The 26,045-nt window shown below is 49.0% G+C and overlaps 1 protein-coding gene across 1 annotated transcript in view; it reads left to right on the top strand.

The window, feature by feature from the left end:
- Window positions 1-26,045, top strand: part of Nav2 (neuron navigator 2) — a 367,113-nt gene that overhangs the window by 327,035 nt on the left and 14,033 nt on the right. Inside the window, 10 exon segments of the mRNA XM_052762814.1 lie at window positions 517-662; window positions 3,682-3,854; window positions 11,269-11,422; window positions 12,450-12,612; window positions 13,495-13,595; window positions 16,469-16,564; window positions 18,991-19,159; window positions 22,868-23,103; window positions 25,131-25,285; window positions 25,882-25,953. Coding sequence (XP_052618774.1) covers window positions 517-662; window positions 3,682-3,854; window positions 11,269-11,422; window positions 12,450-12,612; window positions 13,495-13,595; window positions 16,469-16,564; window positions 18,991-19,159; window positions 22,868-23,103; window positions 25,131-25,285; window positions 25,882-25,953 — 1,465 coding nt within the window.

The following is a 26,045-nucleotide window of genomic DNA, read 5'->3' as shown; positions in this document are numbered from 1 at the left end:
TAGCAGTACGGAGTGGAGGGAGAAGAGCCCTGGAGGCCGAGGGAAGAGAAGGCATCATGGAAGGACTGAGATGACATGGGCTCGGTGCTTCCGAAGGGCCACAAGGAGGCAAGTAGGGCAGGAATGTGGCAATCTAAGGAGCAGAGCGAGCTGTGCAGTTCAGGAGAGATCACTGGGGCCCTGGGGGCCGTCCCTAGTGTGAGAAGAGAAGAGGTGGGAGGGACTCCTGTGGGAAGTACTGCTGTGTTTAGAAGCACGTCCTCCTCTCTGTCAAAGCAGGGCTGGTGTTGGGGAATGTTCCTTAGGCTTTCTAACTTCCTTCTGTAGAGTGCAAGGTGATAGACTCCCATGTGAGAGAGGGCATAGCCATTATCAGTTCAAGGTTCTTACAACCAGTAGCAGGGCACAGAGGTGGTACCTCAGTACGCATGCCCTGGAGTCAAAGGAGGCCGTTCTTGGGGACAGAAGATTGCATTCTAGGGCTCAAGGGCCCACATGCCTTGCTTTGCTCTCCAGGAAACGGCAGCACCCAGGCTGCAGACCTCCGCATCCGCAGGCAGCACTCCTCCGACAGCGTCTCCAGTATCAACAGCGCCACCAGCCACTCGAGTGTGGGCAGCAACATAGAGAGTGACTCAAAGAAAAAGAAGAGGAAAAACTGGGTGAGTGCATGTCCTGGCTCTCCCAGGGCCTGGCTCACGGTCTTCCCCAGAATAGGTATCCACAGATAAAGGCCAGGCTGCCTCCTAACCTCAGAACCACAGACCTTGGAGACTAGATCCAAGGAAGTGCCTTGGGGTAGGCCTTTTCCCAAAACCAATGTTGTGCTCAGCAAACGGTGGCGTTGACCAAGTCCCACGCTGTGGTTTTTCTCTCCATGAGACTGTGTGATGTGCCCGTCTTTCATTTCATGTATACCTCATTTCTTTCTCATCTTACACTGGCCACAGAGTCTAGAGCTTAGTGAACCTCTTCTTCCTATTTACTGTTTTGCCCTTGGTCCTGGGGATGAAACTCAGGGACTCATGCCTGCTCCGCTCCTGAACGATAGCCCTCCCGCAGCCTTTAGCAAAACTACTCATAAGTAGTTTCTTCTTAGTTCCAAAGCAGGTATTTTTTTTAAGCATGTATCAGTAGTTATCCATAACCATAATCTTTACCTGTTTATTTATATCCTTATTTATGTAAGGTCTCACTCACTATGTAGACCAGGCTAGACCGAACTTGCAACAGTCCTGCATTTGCCTCCCAATTGCTTGGATTACAAGTGTGTACCACTACAGGGCTGTTATTTATTTATGTAATTGCCTTGGATCATATCAGACCAACATTCTCACTGAAAATTTTGTAACCATGTTGTACGAGTATGTTTCATGATGTTAGTGTTAGGGGTCGAGGGCCCGAGCTTAGGCTTGTGCTTCAGAATGTTGACTCTAATACAGTCCCTATCCATAATCCTAAAATGCTCCTTGATTTTCTGCCAGGAGTGCTAAAAGGCTGCTTTCTTTGCTCCAAGAAAGTCCCCAGCACTTCTGCCCAGTTTCATTACTGCTGCCACAACTTGAGGGCAGTGAGGGAGGTCTGTTCCCAGGAACACCCTGGGTATGTCTGAAGTGGCCAGGCTCACCAAGTCTCATTGTCAGCACTGACATGGTCCTGTTTCATGGTGGTGTCATGTCCTTCATGCCATTTATGTCTTGCTCATCTTGAATCATCTTGGATGGGTGGCGAGGTCTAGTTAGCAGTAGAGGAGTTGGGGTTTCATGGTGCTGGTCATTGGTAACTCACCTTAGAGGTGAGCTACCAGGCCATCTTCATGTGATCCTCTTACTATTCTGGTTAGTTTCTTTTCTTTACGTTACTAACAGTTTTTCTTAGCAACTTGTTTATTGTAACTAGAAAAGATTAGCTCATGTTGCCATCTCTAATATGCAGTTGATAAATGTAGTCGGATCAGATTTTCAAAACGATGAGAGAATTAGGAAAATACAGGGCTAGTGAGTTGGCCCAGCAGGTAAAGGCATCTGCCATGAAAGCCAGATAGCCTGAGTTGGATCGTTGGAACCCACATAAAGACAGAAAGAACCAACTCCATAAAGTTGCCCTCTGCCATCTGCACATGCATAGTGGCCCACTCATTAACCCTCCACATAAACAACATAAACGTAATAATAATAATAATAATAATAATAATATTTAGGAAAAGAAAAGGAAAAATCCGGGCTGTTTTTATCTAGCCAAGAAATGAAACTTGTTTATGTTGCTTCTGGACAATTCTCACTTCTCCATGAAGCCAGGGAGGATGGATAGCAGACATTCTCAGCTTACCCCAAAGCTTAACTCAGTCTAAATTTTGTAACCTCCTCATTCACCTGACACTTTAGCTCTCTGGCTCGTGTGGCAAAGCCCGGTTCTATGACTACTGTCTGCAAACAGGAGCATCAATAGACAGCAAGAGGGCAGTGGGCCAGGGTTTGCCCACAAACTGGACCAGCAGCTTGTCAGATACGAAACACATGCACTGGGAAAGGCCTCACGACTCACAAGTGGGGAAATCCCTAGAATATCTTTTCTGAAGGAAAAAAGGTCCCAGGAAAAGGAAATGACACCTAAAATACCTATTTTGAAGACAAAATATGATTACTTTTGTTTGGAACCTAGATAAATATATGCTGGTCATGGCCCTTGGAGAATTTCGATTCTCATCAGAATTTCCATGGCTGCCTCAGGGGTTGGGGAATGGCCTTACCCCTTTTCTGTTTTCTCCAGTGTACTTAATGGGTTTTGTAGACAGCTGTGGGATTCCTGAGTGACAAGTGAGAGAGCCAGATTCTTTGCTTGTTAGATTATGTTCCTCATGGCAGGAGAGCAGGAACCCCTAAGTGGACACAGCAAAGAGCTGTGTAGACTCAAGGGGCTGGTACAGATGTCAGTCCTCCATTGCTGAGGAAATACAGATGTGCCTTCCCGCAGCTGCTCAGACATAGAGGTGGTTAAAAAGACAGACAGGAAAGCAGGGGAAGCCGTTGCAAGTGAGAAGCTGGAAAAGCCCTGGCTGCAGGGAACGCCTCAGCTTGCTCGTCCCTTCCTTTCATGATGGAGGAAGATGCTCCCCACAACCCATGCTGTTCAAGCATCGCACTCCCACCAGAAGCCTCTGTGTGGTGTTTATTATGAGCCATGTCGCCTCTGAAAAGTCCTAAGCTTTCCCTGTCACTGGCTTTCTCTGTTAAAAATTGTCTTTTTTTCCTTCCCCTCCCCTGTTTTTGCTTGCATTTTCTCTGGCAGGTCAATGAGGTAAGCGAGACCAAGTTTAATATCAGATACCAAGCTAACCCATCCATTGATAGGACTAACCTCATCCGCATCTGTCCCCACATCCGAGCATCCTGCTTTGTTGCTGTGTAACCTCATCTCCCTACACGCACCCGCTGAGCCAGGCTCTCTGTCTTGCTGTTGGCATCTATTCTGGAACGAAGAGTAGGCATGGAATGCCCCCACAGGCCCATCCTGAGCTGTCAACACAGATAACTTCCCTTCCCTGAATGCACTGATTCCACAGAGCTGTTGGGTGCCTTGGCCATTGATGGGGGAAGTGTGGTCCAGTTAACTGCTCTCTTGTAAGCATGCCTCTGCCTGGGCCTCACCTCGACGACGAGGCTGACCATCTTGTATATTCAGTTGCGCAGCTCCTTCAAGCAAGCTTTTGGGAAGAAGAAGTCCCCCAAGTCAGCATCCTCACACTCAGACATCGAGGAGATGACAGATTCTTCATTGCCTTCCTCACCAAAACTGCCACACAACGGATCCACTGGTTCCACCCCGTTGCTGAGGAATGCCCACTCCAACTCTCTGTGAGTCTATCTAACAGACAATACCTTTTGCTCTTGCCTTATTTAGGGTTTCTGTTGCTGTGAAGAGACACCATGACCATGGCAACTCTTGTAAAGGAAAACATCTAGTTGAGGTGGCAGCTTACAGTTTCAGAGGTTTAGTCCGTTATCATCACTGCAGGGAGCATAATAGGCAGACATGGTGCTAGAGAGGTAGCTGCTACATGTTGATAGGCAGGCAACGGGAAGTAGATTGTCTGACTGGGCATGGCTTGAACATGTGAGACCTCAAAGCCCATCTCCACAATGACACACTTCTTCCAACAAGACCACACCTATTCCAATAAGGCCATGCCTCCTAATAGTGCCACTCCCTTTGGGGGCCATTTTCTTTCAAACCACCTCAGCTCCTAAGAGCCCTTTCTTCTATATGGAAGTCCTGTAGTACAGCCCTTTTCCTGGGGGCTCCTCCAGACTTTGCTTTATTAAACTTTGCATATTCTTCTAATTTTTTCAGACTATGGGATGGGATGGGGAGGCAGGGGGAGGCTGAGAGAGATGGAAACCTGAAGTTTCATCAGGGTGTGCCATCGTTCATGATTAGCAGCTGCCTTCCATCCAGCTGTTTGACTTCTGTTTGTATATCAACTGGGGTGGTGGCTGTTGTCATCTTCTCCCATGCTCAGGGGTGAGCAAGATAAACAGGTGGAAAAGAGCGAAGGGAGATGGTTGTGTGAGTGTGGACAGTTTTTACTGAAATTCTGGCTTCTCTGGATATGGTGCTGAGGTTGTCCATTTCTCCTTTGGTTGAAATCTGGTGTTGATTGTTTTCTCTGAGGATAGAACTCAAAAATGGCAAAGACTCTGCATCTCATAAAGTGATTGATTCATCCCGAGAGCCACCCCTCAGGGAGTTCAAGACCCTCTCTCTTTGGAGGCACAGCTGGTTTGTTGAGGCAGGAGCGTGCCATTAGTTACACAGAGAAGAGCCCTGGCACCACCCTCCTGGTGATTCTCTCTTTGTCTGTCCTTTAGACCTCCGGTTGAGTGTAGGGAGGCCATCCTGTGCCCCACCTAAGAACACAAGGCTAGAGAGCCTGGACCAGAAATAGCTTGGGGTGGGCCAGTGGCAACACGAGTATCAGCTCAGAACCCGACACAATTGGCTTCCTGTAGCACTGAGAAAGCCTCCCCCAGTAGCATTTCCAGTAGGCCTAGGATCTCTGGTGAAGAACCACATAACAAGCCGTCTGCAAAGAATAACAGTAAGATGAGGCTGTGTGTAAGAGAGGACCCGTGGGCGTGGCCAGAACAGCCACTGAGAGCCGATCAAAGCAAAGGATGAGATTTGTCAGGTACACCTTGGTTTCTCTGTTGGTTACAGTGGAGGTCTGTTGTATCTCCTCCACTGGATTCTTGAGGGAGGGGATTAGAACCTGTGCATTGAAGTACCTCTTGTCTTCCATCCCTCATTCCCAGGAGGTCACATCTATGGAGCTGATCTGCTTAACCCAGCAACCTCCTGAGGGCTGTGGCCTACACAGTATCCCTAGCCCTACCCAGGTGCTTGGCGCTGGCTGCAGGAAATGCACATAGGTTGGCACACTGACTATGTGGAAGACAGGGTGTAGAAGACAGCACATAAATTAATTTGTGTCTTTGAATGCCCCTTAGTGGAAACAAAAGGTATCCGTGGTGATCTCTTCCTCCTCTTTTGGGAGAAACCAAGTGGGAAGAAGCTGGATTAGAAAGGAGACAGCATTGACGAGCTGGCCCACTGTGTGTCCTTGTCTTTGCTGTATTCTCTTAAATGGAAGAAGAGATGAATCTGAAAGTGTAAGCCCCTCTCACAGTACCCACAGGGTTTCCAAGAGGTAAAGACAGGACAGGTCTCCATCATCCATCCCAGAGCGTCTTGACTCAGCAGTTGCCTGACCAGAGAGGAAGGAGCCCACTGTATCCTCTTGATTCCTGGATATGAACTTGGTATACAGTGGTCTGTAAGAACAGGCTGTCAAAGATGGCATTCTTTAGGGATGAAGGCCCCATTTGCCTGATGCCCATCACAGGGGAACCATGTCTGTGACATATGTCCCCACACGAAGCAATACAGTTCATTACACTCCTAAGCCCCCAACCCCCTTACCAGAAGCCATTCTTGGTTCTGCTGCAACAGTGTCCCAGATATTTATAATTCCTTCTTAGGTTGATCCTATCTACTGTGGGATGACAGACACTAAGCATAGAATTCTGAAATCAGAGAAGTCTAGAAAATCCAGGCAGTTTGTTCCAACGGTTAATTCTAAGAATGAACGTGGGATGCAGCCACTTTAGATGGGGTAGTCAGGGGAGGCCCCTCTGAGAGGGATATTTCAGCAGAGAGCTTTGCAACAGAAGGAGCCGCTGGTTCATTCTGGTCAGAAACACTAGCAGCTGTAACAAGTCTGATTCTGAGACTCAGTAGCGTCCATAGCTCTTTCTTCCTGGTTCACCCCACACCTGGTCAGCTGGTGGCCTGCCCTGACCAAGAACATCTGCTCAGTAGTCCTGCATCCAGGCTGGTCAGAAGGACATGTGTACAGGTCCCATGGGAAGGTTTTGTGGGCCAGGCCTACAGGAGGCACCTGTCCGCTCCTACCAAAGCCCACTGTCCGGAACTCAAGGCCATACAGCCTTGTTAGGGAACAAGCAAAGAAGACAGTTGACTTTGGTGATCACAGGTCAGCCTCAGACTGAGCAAGGCAGCCCTCCCAAGAAATCAGCAGTACAAGATCCCAATGTGGAAATGGGCTGATAGGTCTGAGGGGGTGGAGGGATAGCCTGCTTGCGGTAGGTAGGATGCTCAAGGAGCAGCATGGCCGACTGAGGTTGGAGACAGGTGATACTGTAGCCTGTGGAGCTCTGAAATCAGAGTATCGTCACATCCGATTTCAAGTGTGACAGCAAGGTGCAGAGGTATTTTAGGCAGAAAAGAGACATACACTGAATTTGAATTCTGTGGAAAGCAATGTAGGACATGAGGAGTAGAGGGAGGTCACGGCGGCAGCAGCGTTTTCCAAGCTTCACCTGCTCTGTCGTTTGAACCCTTCGGTCACACTGCTCTCCTCAAAGCCTTTACTGCCCAACGTGCTCTTCTTGGTATTCACTCCTCAGCTTTCTGCTCAAGCTGACCTCCTCCATAAGGCCTGGCCTATCTGCCATGCATAAAGGAACAGCCACCACCACCCACTTCCTCCGCCTTGTTACTTACCATTGTGCAGATCCATCTGATGGAGGGCTTTTTCTCGGGTTTTAGTTCTTGACCCTCGTCCCACCCCAGCTGTGTGCTGGCGGGTACTCTGTTGGTTTAGAGACACTCTGGTGCTTGCTGCACTGGCTGAATGGCTGATGGGAGACCCAGGTGAGGTAGGGTAGTGTCCTTGTTAATGTTCTTATTGCTGTGACCAGACACCTGATGAGAAGCCACTGAAGAGAGGAAGGGTTTCTTTGGGTGTGTGGTTTTCAAAGGGTGTAGTTCATCACGGTGGGGAGTGGGTTGCAGCAGGAGCGTGAGGTGGTGCGTCACATTGCACCCGCAGTCAGAAAGCAACGAGTGGACAGGAAGTAGGGGCTGAGCCATCAAGCCTCAAGGCCCACCCCCGGTGACACACAGCCTTCCCAAACAGCAGCCCAGGTGGGAATCAAGTGTTCTAGCACCAGAGCCTATGGGGGACATCTCACATACAAGCCACCACTGCTGGCGATCCAGAGCGCCACTCAAGTCATGGTGTGTGCGATGCCTGGGAGATGTTTCTGTGGAGGTGTCAGCCAGCCTGGAGCGCCTGTGTGCATACATCTGGGAGCTCTCAGTTGGGTGGAGTGGAGATGGAGAGCAGAGGGCAAGGACCAGCTCTGATGTGCTGACATTCAAAGTTCAGGAAGCAAAGCAGAGGAGCCAGTGGCGTGGGAGGAGACCCAGGAGCACAGGGAGTAACTGCATGGGAGAGGTGATAGAAACCTGGCCACATGCTGCTGGGGGACCTGTCAGAGAGGCAAAGAAGCTGCAGCATCCAACAAGAGGAGCGAGACGGCGCCTTCCAAACCACTGTCCCCATAGGGATGGGCAGGGCTGGCTCTCGACTCCCCAGCCCTTTTAGTACATTCCACAGCCTCCGCGGCCATGGGAGAGGTTGGTTTTGGGTCTGGTTTTCCAAAGGGTGAGCCGAGGGCAAATACTTATTTCTAACCTTGAAAGGTTTGTAAAAATGTGCAAATGTAGATTTGAGAAGGGTTTCAAAGATGAAGCCAAAGGCAGAGGGTTAGGCGTGGAGAAATCCCTCCTCTGTGGGTGAAGGGATGGCAGCTCTGAGGAGGCCACATTTCCCACACTCCACACTTTCAAAATTGGGTCTGCCACCAGCCCACATCTGGAAAGACAGAGGGGGATGATAGAATAATGTGCTAGGGACTGAAAAAAAAAGATACATCAGGTCCCTTTAGTTCATGGGCTCTGAAGTAGAAAAGCCTACTTTGATTGCCTCCTGGGTACAGTCCAACAACCTAAAGTTAAGCGATCTCCCTTCCTGCGGATTTCACCCATCCTGATTTGTCATGCTTATATAGTGTGACCAAGGGCACAACGATGGCTCCGTGCCTCATTCTCCCCATTTTAAAATTGGAGTCATGGCAGATGTATAAGGCAATCGAAAGCTATGCTTCAGATACCTCCAGAAAACACTGCTGCATACCTACTGTGTGTGGGCAAGTATGACCAGACTCTCTCGGAATGATTCAAGAACAGTCTAGTCCTAAAGGATCTAGTGCCAAGCAGAACAAGTCAGGGAAGGAGCTAGGGGAAAGAAGGCACAATGTTCTTTCCTTTTCGTCTTGTGTTGCTCTCTGTGGCTGTGGCTGCATAGACTAGATCAGGTGAGTTACACACAAGACATTCATTTAGCTCACGGTTCGGGTGCATATGCCAGCCCCTACTTGGCACCTGTGGATGGCCTTCTTGCTGGGTCATTGCATAGTTAGGGGGTGAGGGGCTTCACATCTCAGGCTAGAGCAAGACCAACCATTCACTTAGGTCCGTCCTTCGTCTCCTGTAAAGCCACTCATTCAGTCATCCGGCCCCACACTCGTCATCTCTTCTAATGCTAGTTGCCTCCCCCAGGTCCCACCTCCAGACATCATTAAACCAAAGCTTTGGGATTGAGTCTCATGGTGAGTTTGGGAGTAGACAGGCATCCTGCCCCTTTTGCGGAGGCCGTGATTGGCCAAGCTTTGCAAAGCCACCAGGGTTGTATAGTCGCAAAGTAGGCACTGAGAGAGCTTCCTAGAGAAGTACAGGCCATGTGACCCCCACCGGGGGCAGAGTTCTGAGTCCAACAAGGGAACAGACCCAAAGCTGGCAGCAAAGCCTGGAGCAGACCCCACCCTCTCAGCAGCATCTGGATTCGAACGTATCTCTGAAACCAAAAGCATGACTGTGCCGGGCGGTGGTGGCGCACGCCTTTAATCCCAGCACTCGGGAGGCAGAGCCAGGCGGATCTCTGTGAGTTCGAGGCCAGCCTGGACTACCAAGTGAGTTCCAGGAAAGGCGCAAAGCTACACAGAGAAACCCTGTCTCGAAAAACCAAAAAAAAAAAAAAAAAAAAAAAAAAAAAGCATGACTGTAATTCCATCCTACAAACTGCAGGCTACTTGGAGCACAAAGAGCCAGGTAAAGGGTCTTTTGAGTCCCACAGTCCTCTAGCCTCTCTCAGATTCAGAAGAGGGATAACGTTTTGGGAAGTTCTTGTGTTTGGTTGTTTTGTTTTGGTTTTTAATTCAAGAAGATACCGAAGTAGACTTGCTTCCTCAGTTTGTAGTGATTTTTTTTTCTTAAAGACAGGGCCTTACTCTGCATCTAAACAAGCCATGATCCTCCTGCCTCAGCTACCTAGGATTCCAGGCATATGCCTCCTGGCCAATTTGCTAGTTGGTAACTTTTAAAAAGCAGGAAATGGCTTTGTCACTTAGAAGCAGTTCACATTCAGGCCCATTCAACAGCTCGAGTCAGTTTGAGTGTTAGACATTCCTTTCAGCCTTTGCGTCTCTTTGAACAGTTTTCTGATCGTCTTCTGCTGGCAGCTGAGGTACACCCTCAGCCTCTTTCATGGGTAGGGTTTGTTTGGCCCCGAAGCCAGCGCCTGAGTCTTAGGCAGTGGCTGGCATGGCCACCACCTCCCAAGCCAAACACACTGTCTCCCAGGCAGTCATCAGCTCCAGCTCTGAAACTTGGGAGCTTAGGGTGGTTCTGGAGTTTTGGTTTTCTGAGTTTTATCATTCCTCTCCCATCTCCGGTCCAAATCATTCCTAGTCACCCAGTATCCTTTCGACATCACAGAACTGTATTTTAGTAGAACTGGCCCTTCCAATGGCTACTACTTACCATGGCTTTTAAGATCTTCCACCTCACACTGACTTGCAAGAGTTCCACAAAAAACCCGAGTAACTGAACAAGAGCCCTGCCTTGCTTTCTTGAATAGAGTAGCCGCACTTTGTTCTGATGTGAACAAGTTGTCTACACTGTGTCATGGCTTTCAGGAGCTTTGGCTTCATGTCACCTCATTTTCTTGGATCTTGATCCCCAAATCTGCTATTGTCTTATATAAGAATGAATGTGAGGAGCAGGCAGGGCATGAGGGACTAGCAGCAGATCTTCCTAGACACCTCAAAGAGTGAGTTTTCAGAACAAAATGAAAAATCAGATTAATTCTATCTACTCATGTTCAGACCCTCTCTCTCTCTCTCTCTCTCTCTCTCTCTCTCTCTCTCTCTCTCTCTCTCTCTCTCTCTCTCTCTCTCATTTGCCCAGAAAAATGTTTTGTTCTTGAGTTTCTGATCTTGGTTATTACCTCACTTCTGAGAGGGATGAGGCTGGCTGTATCTGCTCCGGGAAGTACTCATACTCCAAAGGTTCCTGCTCCTGTCTACCGGTTTCCGATTACCCTCTGTTAGTGCAATGTTGAGGAAAGATGCAGTAGAGCTCTTCTGGTGACCACTGCTCTTCATAGGTTGAACAACAAAATCTGTGTGTTTTGGATGCTTTGGGTATGATCCTCTTGAGACAGCAATAGAGGCTAGAGGAGGGGCTGATATGTGCTGAGCTCTGAGTAATGGTTATGACGGTGCTGACCACTGTGACGGTCGTGACGGTGCTGAACACTGTGATGGTTATGATGGTGCTGAACACTGTGATGGTTTCGATGGTGCTGAACACTGTGATGGTTATGATGGTGCCGAACACTGTGATGGTTATGATGGTGCTGAACACTGTGATGGTTATGATAGTGCTGAACACTGTGACGGTTATGATGGTGCCGAACACTGTGATGGTTGACCTGGACCACTCTTGGAGGGGGCAAGTGAGTTAATGAGAGCTTATTTTGTCGGTAACATCCTCTCTGCCTAGAATTTCCGAGTGTATGGACGGTGAAGCTGAGACAGTCATGCAGCTACGGAATGAGCTGAGAGACAAGGAGATGAAGCTGACGGACATCCGCCTGGAAGCTCTCAGCTCTGCCCACCAGTTGGACCAGCTCCGAGAGGCCATGAACAGGATGCAGGTGAGTGGACGGTGAACAGAGCTCCAGGAAGCTGCAGAGTGGCAGCCCCGGGGGTGAAGGGTACAGGTGGGTGTGCTGGCCATTGCTGCTTCCCCGCCTCTATTTTTTGGAGAGCAAGTCTTCACATCAGACCTTGTGTGGCTGCACACTGCCTCCTCCTCCTCCACAGGTGGCCCCTACAGCTGGCCGTCAAGCCTTCCACCTGCCCTTTCTACTCTTAGCCGATTCTCCCTGTGTCCCTTTGTGTTTGATGCTATTCCTTCCACTTGAGCATCCTCTGTCTATCCAAGCTGGACCCCGCCCGCCCGCCTGCCTGCCCCCAAGGCTCAGCCTGGTCCTCATCCCAAACCTCTCCATGTCCTGCAGCTGGAAGAGCCAGTGGCTTCCTTTGAAGGTGGCTTCAGACTGGTTCTTGCAAGCCCTACCTTCTGCTGTGGAGTGAAGCCATGTCGGTCTTGTGAGCTGCAATTTGCAGCAAGGCTTGCTTGCATTAGGTTCTTTATGGACAACTGTAGAATGGCAAACTCCTATGGAGTGTGCTAAAAGTGACCTCACTGGAGAGCATCATACCAAAGAACATTCCCTGGAGCTATGAGCGACTCTGTGAGAGGAATCTGTGAGAGGCTCCTGGAAAGGAAAGCTGCTCCGTAATTAGTGCGCGAGGGAAATGACCCCGTGTGCCCATCTCAGTGTTGCAAAGCAAACAGCTCCTTAAAGCTCGGAGAAGTCCTGGAGTTGAGAAATCTGTCACTCACTCCAAGTTCTCCAACCTCTTCGGTTGCCAGACTCTTTTACACTGGCCACTCAGGCAGCTGACCTGGGGAAGGCAATTTCTATATACTCCCTAAAGAGCAATTCTCCATGAGGAGGGGACCAGCCCTGCCAGAGTCTTCACTAGCAGGGAAGGTGGGCATGTTGTAGAGTCTCCCCAAGGGTGCGCCTGATTTTGGCTGGTCTAACCTCCAGAAAAGGCATGCTCCATTCATGACATCATCTATTGAGTCAGTTTCTCCCTTATTTTTTGCAGAGTGAAATTGAGAAGCTGAAAGCTGAGAATGACCGACTGAAGTCTGAGTCTCAAGGCAGTGGCTGCAGCCGGGCCCCCTCCCAGGTGTCCATCTCTGCTTCCCCAAGGCAGTCTTTAGGCCTCTCACAACACAGCCTGAACCTCACAGAGTCCACCAGCCTGGGTAAGTGGCTAACGGGCTGGGGGAAGGTCAAGTCCACCAGCCTGGGTAAGTGGCTCGTAGGACCAGCAGCAGGCCATATACACCAGCCTGACCGAGTGGCTCACAGGCTGGGTATAAGCTGAGTATATCAGCCTGGGTGAGTGGATTGTGGGGCTCTGGGTAGGTCTAGCCCACCAGCCTGGGTGAGTGACTCATGGCACCAGGGCCCATGGAGGCCTGCAGCTGGCACTCCAGTCTCCAGGATGAGCAGGTCCACAGATCTGACGGTGAGGTAGCAGGCGTGTGTGCACTTGGGGTGTGTGTGTCTGGGTGTGCATCTGCTACCAACATGAGCCCAGCCATTAGAGTATTCCATGCTTTGCTCCAGCACCCTAAATTCTTTGGACCATGAGCTTGGGTTTCTCCTTGCCCACCATGCTGACTTCTGCTCAATCCATTCTAAGAAGTTGATCTGCAGGCCCAATGCTCATATACCCCTCTGTAGTAGGTCCTCCAGAGGCCATGTCTTGGCTTTCAGCCTTCTGGCTGTTGGGGTAGACTTCAGGCTGGCACGTCATCCCAGAACGCACCTTGAGTTTCCTTTGTGAGCATTTCAAGGCTGACGCTTTTATTTTTGACCCATGATGCTACTGTTGCTGTTGTTTGAGTCTGCCTCGCACTTCCATCCGGCAAGATGCATTGTCGGCCTGCTGGCTCCCTGGTCTCCCCCACATTGGTTTCTGTGATCGCATTATCCATCCTGCCCTCTCCCATCCCAAGCCTACCGCCCCTGCACCCTGACACCCGTTTTGGCCTGCTGCTGTGCCCACAGGCAGCAGAGGTGTCGGGAAGCAGCTTTGCTGTCCCCATGTGCCTAAGGCTGTTGATGTTTTCCATTCGCAGACATGTTGCTGGATGACACTGGTGAATGCTCGGCTCGGAAGGAAGGAGGCAGGCATGTTAAGATAGTTGTCAGCTTTCAGGAGGCAATGAAGTGGAAGGAGGTTAGTCGGCTCCCTCTCCCTGCTCACCTGTCCTTTCCCCAGGTAGAAATGGCCTAGCTTAGTGACTGGAAACCTAAGTTGATGGGCAATACTAACACCTTTCTTGATATCATAGTCTCCCTTACTCACAGGGGACGCATTCCGAGACCTAGGGGATGATGAAGTGTTGGAGTAGACCCAATACATGCTGCATTATACTATACATGAATATGCATGATGGAGTTTCATGTATAGTCTGTAAGAAATTAACAAGGGGAGCTTGGTGATGTAACTCAGTAGCCAAGTGTTTGCTAGCATGTCCAAGGCCCTGGGTTCCATTCCTAGCACCACAGTAAAAAGCAAAACAAAACAAAAATCAGAAAGAAAAGAAACTGTAAAGGTAAAGTGGAATACTTACGACAGTGTTCTGATAACAGAAAGAGAGACCTCTGCTGGGTGGTGACTCTTGTACCCATAATCCTTGGCGGTCCCTCCTGTGTCACAATCCTTGGCCAGCCCTTATACCCACAATCCTCAGCAGCCCCTCCTGCACCACAGTCCTCAGCAACCCCTCCTGCACCCACAATCCTCAGCAGCCCCTCCTGCACCCACAATCCTCAGCAGCCCCTCCTGCACCCACAATCCTTAGCAGCCCCTCCTGTACCCACAATCTTCCGCAGCCCCTCTTGCACCCACAATCCTCAGCAGCCCCTCCTGCACCCACAATCCTCAGCAGCCCCTCTTGCACCCACAATCCTCAGCCGTCCTTATATCTACAATCCTTGGCGGTCTCTCCTGTCCCCACACCCCTTGACTATCCTTTGACTTAAAGCAAGCAAAAAGCCCTTCATTTCTTTGTTTAAAGGATTGATAAAACTGGCTAAAAAAATGGCTTCACAGTGTGCTTTCAGCACTAGGAAGCACTAATGCTCTCCAAAATAGCTTTTCTGGCTGGGTGGTGGTGGTGCACACTTTTAATCCCAGCACTCGGGAGGCAGAGGCAGGTGGATCTCTATGAGTTTGAGGCCAGTCTGGTCTACAGAGGGTGAGTTCCAGGGCAGCCAGGACTACACAGAGAAACCCTGTCTGGAAATAGCAAACAAAAGAAGAAAGAAAGAAATGCTTTTCTGGATTTACTGTTTTCCTGAAGCATGTCCCAGCAGCTGTGAACATTTTATTGGTAAGGCAGAAGAGGAAGCTGATCGGACTTAGCTGATCCAGGGCCCATTTCTGTCTCGTCAGAGGCTACAGACATAGCATTCACCAAGCTGGGAGACAGAAGGCCCTCGACTGAGTCTAGGAAGCACAGGGGCTCAGAGTAGGATGGGTAGGGACATCCTGACTCACTGTGCTAGAAGCCGGTGGTTCTCTGGTATGGTTTCTGTTCCGATGTATACCTGCCAGAGACTGTTCTGAAGTAGAGGTGGAGGGCTGCAAGGTGAGCTGTATTTTGGTGGGTAAGTCCTATGGGATGCCCTGGATGACCTTGGCCATCCATCACAGTGGGAAAAGGCCTCTTGAGTCTCCACATCGAGCCCCCTTGATGTTTTGACGTTGTAGTTCATAGCATTTCTAGCCAGCATGCTGTTATGGTTTCAAACAGTTGGGAAACCAAAGTGCCCATCAAAACGAAGTGTCTGTAGCCAGACTTTTCCTTGCTGGCTTTGTCACTGTGTGGCCGACTTGCCCGTGGTCTTAGAACTGTCTACCAGAGTTTTTCTTAGAACCCAGCTACCAGAGACCTGGCCTGTCAGGTTGAAATTCATTCTCACGACATCCTTACAGGGCAGGCAGGTGACATCCCTATGTATGGCTGATCCTCCTTGCCATTGTTGTCAATGTCACGGCTGACATTCTTCCAGGACTGTAAGCCACTTCCCCTCACGCTGTTGTTCTGGGCCACTGCAGCATACCCCAGGGGTTCCAACCATGGTGTCATCCCCATTGTACAGCTAAGAAACCCAAGAGCACAAGGCCCTGGCGGAGTCAGGCCCTGTCACGGCCACTGGTGCTCTTTCTCTCGGCTGACTCTTAACTGCTGCATGCCTGCGTCCGCCACCCAGCCCCACCCCGCCCTAGCTACATCCTCACAAGCATTCGAGATGTTAAAAACCCAGCAGAATGGAATGTTTTCTCGGCATCCTCTTCATTGATGTGATCAGTTAGCCCCTGTGGGTATAGAAAAGCAAGAAGTGGGAAAAAATGATAGTTGTTGGCAGTCTTCCCAGAACTTTACTAATTTTCTGAATTGAGCTTGTTTTAAGTTTTAGTGGAAGAAAAAGTAATAAATATTGTTTTTAATTATAAGAAGCCAGGCTCACACCTTTAATTCCAGCACTTTGGAGGCAGAGGTGGGAGGCTCTCCAAAAAGAAAAAAGAAAGAAAGAAAGGAAAAAGTAGACACGTTCTTTCTGAAGTTCTAACAACATGACAAACTTTATTAAATAAAATTTGAAACTAGCTAAATGTAAGTTGAGAAGGTTTCATTGTCTGAGTCTGTCCAGCGTAGCTCTGATTCAGGCAGTTGAATCACGGAAGCTTCCTGGAAAAGGTGAGTAGTTCTTTAGCAAGCTTTGAAAATGGGGTGCTGGCAGACAGGAGCTGGTGGGGGGACACAGTCAAGGATGTGGAATCCATGCCCTGTGCAAAGCGGGCACCTAGCTGATGGTCCCGGGTACCAGAGAGGCGATCTTAGTCTCCCTGACCCTTTGCGGTTTTAGCAGAGCAGAGATGGGGTTTCAGGCTATTGGGTGCCAGCTGAGTTATGCCTGGCATGGAAAGGAATGGGGGTTTGCTCCTCTTTTTTTGGAAGCGCTGGAATGCCTAGGCCTCTGTTCAACCAGGCCGGAAAACTGCTGGCTCCTTCTCACCTGCATATGTCTCCTCACCCTTAGGATTCCAGACCACACCTTTTCCTTATTGGCTGCATTGGAGTTAGTGGCAAGACTAAGTGGGACGTGCTCGATGGGGTGGTTAGACGACTGTTCAAAGTAAGTGCCTCGAGAAGAAAGCCACGACTGTGGGCTTGGAGCGGGAGGAGACCTTTATTCCCATAACCCGACTACTTCCCTAGCCGCCTCTCTACTCCTTGTCCTTAGGTTGCTAGGACTTGTCCCCTGGTCCTCTAGGGCATGAAAAGATGATGGTATGTGACCGGTCCTTCTCTGTCGTCTGCCCTTAGCAATAGCTGGCCAGCTAGTACACGTCATTTCACAGTGATGTCCCTAGAGCTGTGTCCTGTTCCATATGATTACAGTCTCTGGGTGAAGCCCAGGCAGCACACTTTTGCCCTTTGGTACTGCACATACATGACCAGCACCCCATACCAATCCTGCAGTCTCTGGCAGTAACATCCCCCCAGCCGGTGTCAAGGATGTAGGCACAGTCACACCACTGGGTTGGGTGTTTCCCATGTCAGAAATAGCGAGGGAGTACCAAAGTGAATCTTGGGGCCCAAGATGATTTGAAAGAAGCTTTTGATTTTTTTTCTTCTGTCCCCCAATAAATCAACCACACTAAGTATTAATCGTATTTCCTGAGTAGTAGTGACAATGGCCTTTACGTCTTATGCCAGAGACCACACTAAGCCCTTCGTTGTTCCATTTAAAGACAAGGAAAGTGCCTGATGCCACCAACCTAGAAGTAGACCAGAGGTCTAGCTCTGTCATCTGACCAAACCTGACTTAGCTAGCACATTGTTCTCCCAGCATGTGGGTCAAATGACTTCACACAAGGGAAATTCAGTTCTTTTTTTTTTTTTCCTTTTTTTAAAGAACGTGTGTCTGAATGCTTTGCCTACACCTATATCTGGTGTCCTGTGCCCTCAGGGGCCTGAAAAGGGCATTGGATCCCTGGGAACTGGAGTCACAGATGGTTGTGAGCTGCCATGTGGGTGCTGAAAACTGAACCTAGAACCTCCAGAAAAATAGCCAGTGCTCTTAACTACTGAGCCATCTCTCCATCCTCAAAATAGAACTTTTTGTTTTTGTTTTGTGAGATAGGATCTTATATGTAGCCCTGGCTGGGCTGCAACTCACTCTGTAGACCAGGCTGGCTTCGAGCTCACCGAGATCCTCCTGTCTCTGCCTCCCAAGTGGGTCTAGATGCATGTGCTCCCGTACCTGGTCTGGATTTAGTCCTTTTGACTGAATAGAGCATTCTCATCATGGAAACCAGACAGGAAGGGCTGGACAGTTCTGCCTCCTTGGCCAACACCCAACAATCTGAGGTGTGCTCGGATGAGAAAGGCCGCAATGTGGGCTCTTAGGATTGCAGTAAATAAGGGAGTGAGACCACTGGGGGCCTGTGGCTAACACTGGCATCAGCTCGTCTGTGGTACCATACAGCCCAGAACATACCGTCATTGACCTTCTGGTTGCTGACCAAAGCCACTAGGGCTGAGGAGATGGCTCAGTCAGGAAAGGGCTTGCCTTGTAAGCATGAGGGCCTGAGTGTGATCCTAGAACCCGTATGGAAAAGCTGGGTACGGTGATGTGTGCTTGTAGTTCCACACTGGGGAGGCAGAAAAAAGTAGATCCCTAGGGCCCTGTGACAGCAAGCCTGGTTTACTTGTCTCAAAAAATAAGGTGGAGGGTGCCTGAATAATGACCCCAGAGGTTATCCTCTGTCCTGTACACACACACACACACACATACACACACACACAGCTGTGCATACATACATATGCACATACAAGTGACTTTGGGAAAGAAGGGTTTCTTTTTGGCTCACTGCTTAAGTACAGATACAGCCCATCGTGGCCATGAAGGCATGGTAGAAGAATGCCAGGTCATTTGATATGCACAGTCAGAATCAGCACTAAGTGATGCTACTCAGCTCATCCTGTCTTTGTTTGTTTGTTTGTTGGTTTGTTTTTCATTCTGGGACCCCAACCCATAGAATAGTCCTGCCCACGTTTAGGGTGGGTCTTATCACATCAATTAACCTAATGCTTTAGTGGTTTGTCTCCAGGTGATTAACCATCACAGTCGCCACCGAGGGGCTACTTTGCAAATGAAACCCATGTTTTCCTTTGGAAGTTGCGCGGCTGTCCTTCCCCAGCAGCAGCAGGCTGTGCTCTGTCTTTGCCTTGAGCCAACATGGGGGATGGGAAGAAACTGCCTGTCGGTTCCTTTTTAGGAATTGGTTAGCACCATTCACAGACCCTGATGCCTTTGAGAGTCCAGCTGAATTTAGGAAAAGCTGCTTGGTTCACCCAGATTAAACGTTCATGGTCTTGCTAGGGGCTTGGTTTTCCCCACCTTAAGCAGATATCCCCCAGAGTATGTGCCGCAGCTTAATTTCAGTTCAGGTGTCATCTGAGAAAAAGAGGGCACCCATCAATCACCCGGTGAAAATGGGAGTCCCGGCAGATTTTAGCCAGCTCTCTGATGGGGTCCATGTTTTATTTCTCCAGGAATACATCATTCATGTGGACCCAGTGAGTCAACTGGGGCTGAATTCAGACAGTGTTCTCGGCTATAGCATCGGTGAGATCAAGCGCAGCAACACCTCAGAGACCCCCGAGCTCCTCCCTTGTGGCTACCTGGTGGGAGAGAACACCACCATCTTGGTGACTGTCAAAGGTAAGTGGCTGCCAGCTGAGCAGTGGTGGCGCATGCCTTTAATCCTAGCACTCAGGAGCGCGGCGGATCTTGGAGCTCAAAGCCAGCCTGGTCTACGGAGTGAGTTCCAGGACAGTCTTTTTTTCCCTCCAAGAAACCCTGTCTTGGGAGGGAAAAAAAGGCTAAGTGGCTGCTTAGGGAAGCTGGGGCTTTCAGTGGCCAAGGTATGTCTATTTTCACTGTGCATGTGTATTTTTTTTCCTCTTTTACATCAACCACTCCTACTTAAGCAAGTTACACCATCAGGAAACAAATTGCTTCAGTTTACTGCTGGAATTAGACATCAAAAGGTCCCATTATCCTTATAACTGAGATGATGAGAGACTAATAACTCCTTAATAACCCTGCTGAAATGGCACTTTACCAAAGCAGTGAAGAGTACTTGCTAGCCAGTCTTGGGCACGAGCCCATTCTACAGATGGAGAAACTATGACGTACTAGAGGCTACAGGAAAGTTTGTGCAAACATTTTGAGGATATCACTCTTGCCCACACACCCAGCTCCTGGAGCTTCCGAAGCCCCAGCTCCTGGAAGTATCATGCCCCATAGCCTTCCACTGCTTGTCCCTGTAGACTCATGGTCATCTCATAATGCAAAATGCTTTCAGTATGATTTCAAAAACTCCCATAGTTTTTAATACTTCTAAGACTCTTTAAAAATCGCAAGTCTGAGTCTCATCTGAGATCCAAGGCAAACTGTTAACTACTATAAAAAGTAAAAACAAGTTATATACGTCAAATATGCATAGCATTAGCATTCCCATCCTGGAATGAAGCATGGGTTATAGCAAGGGATGTTTGGACCAAAGAAAGACTGAAATTTAGCAGTCCTATGGCTACATACCAAGTATCTGGGCTTGTGATGGAATCGGCTGGGCTCCAAGGGCTTGGGTAGCCCTGCCCCTCCAGTTCTGCTGCCTTAGCATGCACAGTCTCTCTCTTGACTCAGTTACACTCCATTCCTGAAGCTTTCATTGGTTGGTATCTCATGGTCCTGGTCTCCCCAACATCCTGGGATCCCATTGCAGCTTAAGTGTCCCCTCCATAACTTCATGCAGTGGCTTCTAAGGGATTCTCCTTGCTGAGATTCTGACCCTGCCAATCATTGCCTAGGCTCGGCAGCTCTCTGGAGCCATAAAGCGAAATTCCATGACCTCATCAATCTTAGGTCTTGTGTGCCTGCAAAACTGGTACAAAGTGGACAATGTTGCCAAGTTCTGCTGCCAGTGTGGGATGGACCCTTGCCCTTTGAACTGCAGTTATAATGGCTTCTTGGTGTCTGAATTTGCAGAATTACTTTCCCGGACAGTTTTGTGAGGAGGAAAGCCCTCCTATGGTTCCTTCCCTATTGTGTTGTTGCAAAGCAGGTTTCTCTTTAACACTTACAGATCCTTTTCAGTATGCACCTTGACCTCACCGTTCTTTCAGCTTACCCAAGCTCTTTCCCCCAAACAATTTGCATTTTCTTATCCTCCTGCCTGACTGTTCTTTTTCACTGTAGACCTGGATAGGAGCAGTGAGCAGTAACCGTACTATAACCTGAGTGCTCTCCTGCCTTGAAAGTACGTCTACCAAACACATTAGTCCATATCTGAGTTAGGGTTTCTGTTGCTGTGAAGAGATACTATGACCACAGCAGCTCTTATCAAGGAGACATTTAATTGAGGCTGACTTACAGTTTCAGAGGTTTAGTCCATTTTCATCATTGTGGGAAGCATGGAGACATGCAGGTAGACACGGTGCTGGAGAGGCAGCTAAGAGTTGTACATCTGGATCCTCAGGCAGCAGGAAGAGAGTGACACTGGGCCTGGCTTGAGCATCTGAAACCTTAAAACCCGCCCCTAGTGACACATTTTCTCCAACAAGACCACATGTACTCCAACAAGGCCATACTCCTAATAGTGCCAGTCCCTGTGAGCTTATAGGTGCCATTTTCATTCAAACTACCACAATGGGCCTAGCTTGAGCTTCTGAAACCTGAAAGCCCACCCTCAGTGACACACTTCCTCTAGTAAGACCACACCTATTCCAACAAGGGCACACCTACTATTAGTGCCACTCCCTATGGGCCTATGGGGGCCGTTTTCATTCAAACTACCACAGTCTACCTTTTTTTTCTCTCTACATAGCCCTGGCTAACCTAGAACTCACAATGCAGTCCAGGCTGGTCTAGAACTCACAGAGATGCTCCTGGCTCTGCATCCTAAGTACTAGGATAAAAGGCATGCACCATTATGCCCTGTAGTTCATCGCTTTTAAATTCAAGTTTTCAGGAGATGGGCAGAAGGCAGCCAGAGTCTTGGCCAGTAATGACCTCTTAACTTCTTGATGAAGTCATGCCATACTCCCCACCCCCTACTTCTTGATGGAGTCATGCCATACTCCCCACCCCCTAAACATCATGAGCCACGCTTTCACTATCCATATTTCTCTACGCATTCTGATTTTCCAAATTCTCACCAGAATGGCTCATTTTTATCTGCTTACTGCTTTCCTGGACTTTTCTGTCCTGAAGCTGCAAGCACTTCCACACTCCTTCTGCAAACCAGTTCAAGAGGCCTGAGCACCGAGGAATAAGGCTATCACCAGTGGCCCTACTTCTCAGAACCCATTTTCTGTGTTATTTACTTTCTAGTTGCTGGCATAAAGTCCCTGCCAAGGACAGCAAAGGAAGGAAGGGTTTATACTGACTCTGGTTTGAAGGGATAGAGTCCACAAAAGTGGGGAAGTCACAATCCTGCAGCCCACTGGCAGGTGAAGGGATAAGTAAACTCTGACAGAAAGAATCCTGCTCTCAGAGAAGCAGGATGAGTCACCAGGCATGCAGAAACAAGAACTGTTTAACAGAAGCCCCCAAGGAATGGAGCCACTTACAACTGGGACTCAAAGTACATGGCATCATGGGGGCCACACACTGTCACCTCCTTGTTTCACAGTGAGCACTGCCAACACCAAGGGGTAAAGCTGACCTGGGTGGAATGAGTGACAGGATGCCCACCCCTCTGGGAGAGTGGCACTCCATAGAGCCTGACCTGTGGGTGCCATCAGTTTTAGCATTTATAAGGATCTGCTTGGGTTTTATATTGTACTGGTGAGCACTAAAACACCTTTGTTGTCCGAGCTGTCTCCCTGACCCTGAGACCATTCTTTTAAAGTCAACAACTCTGGCTTGTGAGATTGTCCCAGATAGAAAAGAGGAGAGAGAAGCTTCCATTCGCCATTGTTGCTGGTCCAAGCCTCAGCATGTAGCATTTAGGTGTGGGTCTGCTAGTCTGTATTCTCATTCTAACGTCAGAGTTGCATCTTGCTTCCTGCCTTGTCTGCCTGGCACACCAAAGTGTGGGCAGCTTGGTGTCTAGTAGGAAGGAGAGAGAAGAAAGGGGAAGAGGCAACCCAGGGTTATGGCAGCCGCACGTGGACAAGACTAGAGTCAACTGGGATAGACACTACAGGGCTAGTAAATGCTAACAGGCCAACAGAGTCCAGAGTTAGGGGAGCAAAAACAGGAGGTGCTGGTGACCAGGAGGGTGGCTTTCTCCAGCAGCACCATTGCACTCTCAGCCTCCAGTGTGCCTGGGTGGGCAGGAGTCTTAGGACTGTCAAGAAGAGGGATGATGTCAGAGCCACCCTCCTTGCCAAACTTCAAGCCCTCCCCATCTCTCTCAAACAGGGCTCACGGAAAACAGCCTAGACTCTCTGGTATTTGAGTCCCTGATCCCCAAGCCCATCCTGCAGCGCTACGTCTCCCTGCTGACAGAGCACCGGCGCATCATCCTCTCAGGCCCCAGCGGCACTGGAAAAACCTACCTGGCCAACCGGCTCTCCGAGTATGTGGTCCTTCGGGAAGGACGGGAGTTGACAGATGGCGTCATTGCTACCTTTAATGTGGACCACAAGTCCAGCAAGGTGAGGAGATCATCCTGAGCCTGCTGCATCTGGGGCTCTTTTATGCTGCTGATACCACCACTATGAGTATTTTCAAGCTCTCCATTCTAGAATGCCAGGAGAGGAGCTCAGAAGGGGGCTTACAGAAAGGAATGCTCTGAGTCAGATCCTCCTACCAGGAGCTCCATCTGGGGCAAGTCAGTCCTGTTCACTTATGATTCACAGTGATAGCTCCTTCAGATGTGTCCAGTTCATCAAGAACTTATCATGTTAGCTAGGCATACAATGAAAGAAGCCTTCAATTTTAGCTTTATAACTTGAGCCTTTTGTTGCCTGTCTTTATCTGACTGTATTTGAATTCTTTACTGGGCTTTAATGACTACTAACTTAAAGTATAGCCAACCATGTAGTTCCATCTGAACAAGCCATACTTGTGTGTTCCAAGCTATATACCTTAGCTGCATAATATGCAATCTAAATATCCTTTGACTTTATGAAAGTTGAGTCATGTCCTTTATGTATTTCAAGTTTTTATGACAGTGGCAGATATTATTCAAGAGAATGAACTGGTTTGTGTTTCTTTTAAGGAATGAAGTTCTTGTAAGAATTTGTCTTAATATTCTTATATAAAGAGCACTTCCTTTTTTTAAGAAACTAGTGTTTGTTAAATGTTAGTGACTGTCATCTTCCTTGATAGCAGTAAAATTTCTAAAAATAAATGCTTTCAGTAGTAGGGATGGCAAAGCGTGTAAACCTGAGGTCAGGACAGGTATTTAGGTGGTATTCTAGTGACGTAAATGTAAGTACTTTCATTATGAAAATGTATAGTTGATTTACATTATGTGGCTGTGCAAACCATTTTTGTAGTAAAGGATATGCAGGCTTTGTGTGTATTTAGCTTATTGCGTTAAATTATTATTCTATTTAACTTATAATAAGGATTCGAATTGCATTTAAAGAGGTTACTGAATGTTACTCTGTGAAACTTACTCGTGCTTCTTAACATCTATAAATCAGTACTTGGGGGAAAACAATGGGGACTTGATGGAGTCTGACCTGGTGCAGGCTGGGGGGCTGTGAAGAGTTTTTGCAGTGTCCTTCATTTCTTCATTCGTTTATTCACCCTTCATCATACAGTAAAAGCTCGTGATTTCTAGCCCTGTTCGATGTTGCACAGCACACCTGGTGAACTGGAAAGGGCCCTCTGCCTTATGAGTCACCTCCTGCATTTGAGAGAATCAGTTTTCATGGTTGTCCGCCCCATGTACCAGTTCCCCTTGTGGTGTTGATGTAGGCACGGGATGAGACAAGCCCCCATCTCTCTGTCTACAGCTTATGAGTGGGTGAATGAAGGAGGGCCACATGGTGAGTGGCTGGCAAATTGTGCCCGAGTTGATCCCACTGCCCTGGGCTGATTGCCCAAGTAGAGCATGGCTCAGCCATGTACTGAAGGCCTAGGTAAGGAGGGTGGGAGTTCCAAATGAGAAGGAACCAGGAGATCTGCCCGTGGTGAGCAGCAGCTGAGAGAATGAGGAACACCGTGAGCATTTTCATGAGCCAGCTACATTTTGACTCGAAAGGGAGGCCTGGAGAGGCGTGCACATGCAGGAGGGGGAGGAACCATCGCCCACTGGGCAGCTGGGCCAGCCTCTAAGATGGGTCCTTCTCCTGGGCACCCGAGTCTGACCCAGCCTATGCTCCCCTGGTGCAGTCTCAGGCCAGCTGCCTGGCCCTTTTCCTCAGCTTCTGCGAAAAGAGCTAATCACAGCCCATCCATGACAGAGTTACCATGCCGTGTCCCCATGTGAGTCCTGAGCGTGTCCAGCTTACACGGTGAGGCTGATGTCATCAGACGCCCCTTAGGAGGGTCTGGAAAGCCACCTTCCCCATTGCACTGATGCCCTGTGACAGGCAGGTGCCCGTGTTGTGTCCACAGTGTAACATCATAAGGGGATCTTCCTCCTGCCTTGGCCTTGGTCAGTGAAGGCATGGAGCATGTAGGTCTTCCCAGGAGGGTGATTTCAAGCTCATTCTCCTGGCCTCCGTAGGAACTTCGCCAGTATCTGTCCAACCTGGCCGACCAGTGCAACAGCGAGAACAATGCCGTGGATATGCCCCTCGTCATCATCCTGGACAACCTGCACCACGTGAGCTCTCTGGGCGAGATCTTCAACGGGCTGCTAAACTGCAAATACCATAAATGGTAAAGATGGGTCCTAGACCTCAGGGCCGGGGGCAGGGGGCGTGCTGGCGAATCAGGCCAGCACGACAGTGATGTGGTGCATACACAGAGCAGGGGAGGTATGTAGATGTAACTGACCGTCTTATTAAATAAGAAACACAGAACCAATGCAAAGAAGAAAGCCAAGAGATCAGAGCTAAGAGCCTTACCTGCCTGCTGCAGCTAGCCTCTTCAGCCAAGAGACCTCTCCGAGAGAGACCTACTTTCTGTCTGTTTGTTTTTATATAGACTTTCTGTTCTGTCTTCTCATTGGTTGTAAAACCAACCACATGACTGCCTCATCACTGTCTGTTGGCTGTATCCTTGAACACGCAGAGATCTACCTAGCTCTGCCTACCAAGTGCTGGGATTAAAGGCATGCACCACCACCGCCCAGCTCTGCTATGGCTTGCTATTAGCTCTGACCCCCAGGCAACTTTATTTATTAACATACAAATAAAATCACATTTCAGTACAAATAAAATACCACCATAGAGGTACCCAGCTGTCCTTGGGTCTGTAAAGCCCTGCTTTCCAGCTCACCCCTATATCGTCTTCTCAAATTGTGTTCCCGGCAGCCCTTACATCATCGGCACGATGAACCAGGCTACCTCTTCCACTCCCAATCTGCAGCTACATCATAACTTCAGGTAAGGTCTCCCGCCCCTCGTCCAGGCAGATGGAGAGAAAAGAGAGAAAGAACGAAAGAAGGCTGGAGGTTCAGCTCTCCCAGTGCCTGGCC

The sequence above is a fragment of the Peromyscus californicus genome, unplaced genomic scaffold, assembly GCF_007827085.1.
Source record: "Peromyscus californicus insignis strain IS unplaced genomic scaffold, ASM782708v3 Scaffold_4__1_contigs__length_199733344, whole genome shotgun sequence".
NCBI classification, from domain to species: domain Eukaryota; kingdom Metazoa; phylum Chordata; class Mammalia; order Rodentia; family Cricetidae; genus Peromyscus; species Peromyscus californicus.
The sequence above is the reverse complement of the archived record's forward strand: the minus strand, read 5'-3'. Positions and strand labels throughout refer to the sequence as shown.